We start from the raw sequence: 7,079 nt of genomic DNA on the forward strand, positions 1-7,079 counted from the left end.
GTGTATGTACCATAGTTTGGTTATCCATTCCTCAGTTGATAGACACCTAGGTTGTTTCCATCTTTTGGCTATTATAAATAGTGCTGTGATGAACATGGGTGTGCATATGTCTGTTCTTGACATGGCTCTCACTTCTTTAGGATATATACCTAGTAATGGAATGGCAGGTTCAAATGATATTTCTATTTCCAACTTTGTAAGGAATCGCCATACTGATTTCCACAGTGGTTGTACCATTTAACAGTCCCACCAGCAGTGTATGAGAGTCCCAATCTCTCTACATCCTCGCCAGCATTTGTTATTTTCTGTCTTGTTGAAGTTTGCTGCTAGTGCTGGAGCAAGATGGTATCCTTTCTATTCTTTTCAAAGAAAGCATTTGCTTGGTCTTCTGCCTTGGATTTGCTCCACTGTGCCTCATATCACTTTAACCTACTTATGTGTATACATACTGCCTTTATTCACACAGGAAGAAATGTGGGTTGGAGCTAAGCTGCTGGATTAAAAAAAAAAAAAGTTTTGGAAGGATAATAATCAAGAACTGAGCCAAAAACAACTATTGTGGGTTCCAAAGAATTATTCTTCTAATGTCAAGGATTTGACTTGCCATTAATCTCCTTATAATATTCTCTTCTATAAATGGAGAAAGTGTTAGTTATTGACTGGATCAGTTGTGCTCATGCTGTTGGGCTGTTCTCTGTCTGTAACAGAAATGTGACTTTGAGATAAATAGTGTGCCTGTTCGCTACACTGTTTCAGGATGCACTTGTTCTAACAGCTATGAAAAACTAATTGACAAAGGTTTTAATAAAATATTTAATAATCCCACATCTATGTTCATTGCAGCATTATTCACAACAATAAAAAGATGGGGACAACCTAAATGCCTATCAATGTATGAATGGATAAACAAATTGCAGTACATACATATAATGTGGTGGCATAGTGCCTAAGGCATTTGACTGCTAATCAGAATGCTAGTGGTTGAAACTCACCAGCCACTCCTCTGAAGGTAGATTAGGCAACCTACCTTCATAGAGATACTACCTCAGAAACCCAAGGAGGGGTCACTATGAGCCAAATTGACTCAGTGGCAGTGAGTTTGTTTTCTATGCAACTATAAAGAATAATGAGAAGTCTGTGGATAATATGGATGAATTTGGAAGACATTATGCTAAGTGAAATAAGTAAATCACAAAAAGAAAAATATTGTAGGGTCCCACTATTATAAAAATTCAAGAATAGATATACACACAGAACACAAAATCCTTTGATTGATACCAGGGATGGAAAGGAGAGGGAGGAGGAATCACTTTCTAGATAGTAGACACTTGTTACTATTGGTGACAGAAAAGGCAATCGCAAATATGGGTGAAGTCAGCACAATCTGACCAAGGTAAATAAAGATACTAAGAAGTACACAAGAAAAAGGGACAATTTTGTTAAATGCTTTAATATATACTATTTTGCAATAAGAGGAAAAACAACCAAAAAATAGATGTGTGGTTATGTAGGTAGATATGGATGCATCTATGCGTACAGGAAGGCATGGACATGCATAGGTGTTATTTGTAGTCATGTGTCACACATGTGTGTGCTGCATTTATATCCACATATATAACAATCCAGGAGCTCTGGTAGTGTAGTGCCTAAGGCACTTGACTGCTAACTAGAAGGCTGGTAGTTCAAACCCACCAGCCACTCCTTGGAAGGAAGGTTGGGCAATCTACTTCCGTAGTGATATCGCCTCGGAAACCCAAGGAGGGGTTGTTATGGGTCGGGTCCAACTCAACGGCGTATAACAACAACAACAAATATAACAATCCACATAGGGGGCACAATTACAGAGGCTTCCTAGACATATCCAAACAACTCACAGGATTGGTTAACTGGGTCAAAATGCTTGAGACTATATATAAAGTCTCAGGGTATAACTTAGTCAATTGACATAACACAGATCACAAAGATAATGTTCTATATCTGAGTTTGGTGAGTAGCATCTGGGTTTTTAAAAGCTTGTGAGTGGCCATCTAAATATAGCTATTGATTTCTATTTGTATGGAGCAAAAGAGAATGAAAGAAATCAAAACCCCAAGAAGAAAGTAGTCCGTAGGACTAATAGCCTGTACCAAACAAAATCTCTTCAAATCTGAGACCAGAAGTAGATGGTGCCCAGCTACCACTACTGACCATTCTTACCAGGGACACAATAGAAGGTCCTAGATAGAGTGGGAGAAAAAATTCAAATTCCTGAAAAAGCCCAGACCTACTGGACCAACAGAGACTAAAGGAAGCCCCAAGACTGCTCCACTAAGATACACTTCGAACTTGGAATTGAAGTTATTTCTGCGGGTCACTTTTCAGCCAAATAATAAATTGGCTTACAAAACAAACAGTATCACCCTTGAGTAATGTGCTACCTTAAACAATTAACTATATGAGTCATAACTGTCAACATTTATCCAAAATTAAGGGTAAGAAGGCAAGGAAGCTAGATCAATAGAAACAGAACAAACAATGGAAATAAAGAGAATGCTCACACATTGTAAAAATTGTAACCAATGGAATGGAACAATGTATATAAAATTTGTTTAAGTGGAACCTAATTTGCTGTGTAAATTTTCACCTAAAACACAATAAAATATTATTGAAAGATTTCATAATCTTCAGTGTATTACTGAATGATATTAGCTACAAGTTTCTTCTATTGAAATGTACAAATAATTTACAACTAGTGGAAAGATCTTTCAGTGTGAGAAAATAGGAAGCATAGAGAAAGTATCATCTATTAAAAACTATTGTATATGAACACTCTATTAAAGTTTTAGAGAACAATTATATTTTTCTAGAAAATGTCTCCCAGTGCCACTGGGCTGATTGTATCCTAGAGATGAGCTGATATGGCACTTCTTAAGTTCTTATAGGAAGTAGCAACTATAGGAAAGAGACCAGATCACCAGATTCAGGATCAGAAAACCTGTGTTTGATTCCAGCCTGCCACTTTTTCCCTGCGAAGCTTCAGAAAAGTCACACAATTATTTTTTGCCTCAGTCTTCTCATATATCAGATGGAGATAGTACATGGCTTAAGAGAACATTGAATGAGCTAAGTTATCAGTTGGTCAATTTATACCAAGGACAGAGCTCCAAGCTGGCTCCAGGCAAGGAAGACACAAAAGAGAAGATGGAGTCAGGGTTCCATGGAGGAGGTTACAGCTACAGCTTATTTGGGACAGGGCCTAGGCCTAGACACTTACATATACACACACCATCAAATGAAAACTTTATACAACGTAATGAATGGTTGGCTGTGCCAGTAGTAAAAACTGGGTACATAAAAGCTAAGGCATGGTGTCAAGCCTATTTCTGACAAAACTTTTTATTCCAAGAGTTTTGTTCCCAATTGAAAACTTCTCAAATTTCTTGAAAGGTGTGGCAAAAAATATTGACAACTCACTATTTTTAAAAGCCACTTCCATTTTAAAAAATTTCTTTCCAAATTAGCATCTGCAAAAGAGAACTTTCTTTTTCTTTTTTTACATGTTACATGTATCTTCCCCCCCCCCTTGTTATTTGCTTATTGTCTATATCCGCCTCCCTAGAACAAAGAATATCACCTGGCAAAGATTATTGGAAAAAAAAAATAAAACCCAAATTCACTGCCATAGAGTCAATTCCAACTCAGAGTGACCCCCATTAGGTTTCCGAGGTGGTAAATCTTTATGGAAGTAGACTGCCCCATCTTCCTTTGCCAAGCAGCTTTTGGGTTTGAACCACCAACCTTCTAGTTAGCAGTCAAATGCCTTAGGCACTGCACCATGAGAGCTCCTTAGGCAAAGATTAGGTATCCAGTAAATACATGTTGACTGGATAAATAAACCCTCATAACAGCTATATGAAGTTTGTATCCTTAGCCCCATCTCCCTTCATTTTACAGATGAATAAAGGCAACTTTTTGAAAACAAATTTACCTTATAGTTAAAATATAGCCAGCCTTTGGGACATGTTCCATGTTGTTTTGGTGTATCTTTCTCTTTTTCGATGACCCAAAACTTTTTTCGCTTACAAATACTAGGCATAGAAACAGAACACTCTTCACTACCCCAGAGTCCTGGAGGAGAAAATAGTTTAGAAACAGCATGGGAACGACGGTCACTCATTGTAAACAGTCTCTATTGATCGCTATGTTTATATTCCTAAACTTTGTCATAATTTTTTTAACCTCTATAAACTGAACTAAGGAGCCCTGGTGACACAAATGGTTAAACGCTTGTCCGCTAACCACCAGCTGCTTCACGGGAGAAAAGACCTGGTGATCTGCTCCTGTGAAGATTACATCCTAGGAAACCCTATGGGCATTTCTACTCAGTCAAAGAGGATCACTATGCATTGGAATGGACTCGATGGCACACAACAATGAAATTGAACGAAATTTAAGTACAGATCATACAGCTCTCTAGTAACAACAGCTAACTGGACAACATGACAAACCACTAATTCTAATTCAAGAATGCAGAAATTTTGCAAATCCCATAAAAATCGAATTAAACAAATACTGCAGCTGAAATCATAGAACTGATGAAAGTCTGAAGAATATTCGAATTGAGTAGCAAAAGAATACTTTGTTTTAAAATATGCAGCTTCAATGTAAAGAGCTAAAAGATTCTAAAACAATAGATGATCGTTTTCACTTTATAGTTCTTTCAAAAATACGATAATTTAGGAACATCAGCTCAAGGATGTCTATGAAAGGAGCACATCTCAACAGTGATCCTTAAATAAAATAGACACACATATGGACACACATACAAATATTTTCTCAGTAAAATATATCCTGCCGTCCTTAGACTCCTGGAAAGTGTTTTTAATTTAGAAGAGCTTTATATTCAGAATAAAGGTTGTGAAATGCATTTCATTAACACTGCAGCTATACATTCCAGAACAGGGCAAGGATGCATGCAAACTCCAAGGACAGGGTGAGATTTCTAGTTTCAGGAATACAAGCCAAAAGAATGTTGACATTTTGAAGGAGGGGTGAATGTTGTTTTCAATGGAGATTAGCTGTTCTCCCAGACTCACAAATCAGCCCTTTCTGTAGGCTGTTGTGACACCTGCTGGCAAAAGCAAGCTGATTAACCACATGGCTTTTCCTTTCTAACCTTCTCTACAGAAGCCTTCACACCAAGGACCGCTTTCTATGGTTATCTCTCCCCTGACTTAGAGCACAAGGTTAGTTATGAATCTATTAGGGTTGGGGATATCGTTATCTTTTATTAGTTAGAAATAGAGAGGTGGATATGAATGGACAATGCAACCAAAACAATACTATCCTGAAAAACAGAATGAAAAAAAACTGTCCTCAACATAAATATACTTCTAAATTCAACTTGTAAACAGTTGTGATTTAAGGCAAGCAACATTTATCCCCAGGTATTAAAACAAAACAAAAGAATATTGAATTCAATAAAAACATTTATTAAATGGGAAAATGGAAGTAAATTTCACAGATGTTAATATTCTGGCCAACTATAATCTAGATACTAGGAAAAGACAAACAAAAAACCCACTACTATCAAGTTGATTCTGACTCATAGCCACCCGGTAGAATAGAGTAGAACTGCCCCGTAGGATGTCCAAGGCTGTAAATCTTTACAGAAGCAGACTGTCCCATCTTTCTCCTGCAGAGTAGCTAGTGGGTTCAAATTGCCAATCTTATGGCTAGCACCCGAATGGTTTAACCACTGTACCACCAGAGCTCCTAGATAAACAAAAAGTGCATCTATACTGAAATTTTGTAGAGAATAGATTTGTCAGGCACATATTTCAACAGTTTCAATGGGTCCATTTTTGGTGCTACCTTGGTTCATGAGGAAGCACTTATCCAGATGTAAATTACTGTCAAGAACATGAATGCATGGATTAAATAGAAAGAATGATCACCCTAAAGCCTAAGACTGGTGAAAGTGAACATATTAAACTGAAAAGGAAAATAACCAAATAAAAAAAACTTCATGCTGAACTAATACAAAGAAGTCTTCAAGACTTCTGAAAATTATCAGTTTGTATTGAAAGCCTCCAAAAGAGAGAAATAAAATGACCTGTTATGGATGAAATGAAGCCACATCTCAGGCTCTGATTATTCACAGCTCTTTCTTTTCCTTTGTCCCAGTTCTGATATATTAATGGTGTGCCATCTCTCCAGCTGTAGGAAAATTAAAAATTTTGTGGTCTATTGTTATGCATGTTCAACCTCCAATGCCATTCTTGGGGTTCTGGGGTGTGGATTGAAGGCATAATATTAAATTTAAAAAGGACACTTATGTCTTTGGTTAGAGAAGTTAAAAATTAGAAATTACAGATAATGCTTGAAGACTATTCAAGAAATTGGCCACTAAGGTCTAGCCCAATAATTCTGCAAATAAAACCTGTCAAACAAAATTAAATGCAAAGCAATCTAGGTTCATACCGAAATTCAACATCGGTGCTTTCTTCTTGAAGTCCAATCCACCAATTTACACCATACTTTGATAGCTAGTTAAAAAACAAAAACAAAACATTAAGAAACCTCAGCATTTATTCTACTTGTTTTCCTTTTTCAGCATTAAGATTAATGGGGTTGCTGTTAATAGCATTTTATTCTTCAGTATTTTACCCAATTATCTAAGGCAATTTAAGAAAACTCAGCTTCTTGAGAAAACCTGAAACTCCGTTTTTCTAAAATATTCCCTTCTTATTATGAAGGAAAATTGGGATAAACACTAAAAATAATTTTAGTTTCATCTAATACGCAATATCTTTCTTAAAACCCTTTCTATGTATTTAAAAGTAAATTTTCTCCCTCTATAATAGGGATTTAAAAAGTAATATTGTAAAGTAATGTAGTAAATGGCTTCCCTTTTTGACTAAAAAATTAGTGGTTTATCCTTTCAGTGATTTATAGAAGTCCAATGAATATATCTTATCTATTAGGAGCTCTGGTAGCATAGTGCCTAAGGCATCTGACTGCTAACCAGAAGGCTGGTGGTTCAAACCCACCAGCCACTCCTCGGAAGGAAGATGGGGCAATCTACTTCCATAGTGATA

General features: G+C 36.6%; 1 protein-coding gene across 1 annotated transcript in view; it reads right to left on the reverse strand.

Moving 5' to 3' along the window:
* Window positions 1–7,079, reverse strand: part of PLA2R1 (phospholipase A2 receptor 1) — a 163,467-nt gene that overhangs the window by 23,482 nt on the left and 132,906 nt on the right. Inside the window, exons 17-19 of the mRNA XM_007941852.1 lie at window positions 6,463–6,527; window positions 6,095–6,198; window positions 3,968–4,107 (exon numbers count right to left, since the gene is read on the reverse strand). Of these exons, the coding sequence (XP_007940043.1) occupies window positions 3,968–4,107; window positions 6,095–6,198; window positions 6,463–6,527 (309 nt within the window). The remainder of the gene's footprint in view (window positions 1–3,967; window positions 4,108–6,094; window positions 6,199–6,462; window positions 6,528–7,079) is intronic.

The sequence above is a fragment of the Orycteropus afer genome, unplaced genomic scaffold (genome assembly GCF_000298275.1).
Source record: "Orycteropus afer afer isolate SDZICR_OR568_19922 unplaced genomic scaffold, OryAfe1.0 scaffold00084, whole genome shotgun sequence".
In the NCBI taxonomy this organism is placed as follows: domain Eukaryota; kingdom Metazoa; phylum Chordata; class Mammalia; order Tubulidentata; family Orycteropodidae; genus Orycteropus; species Orycteropus afer.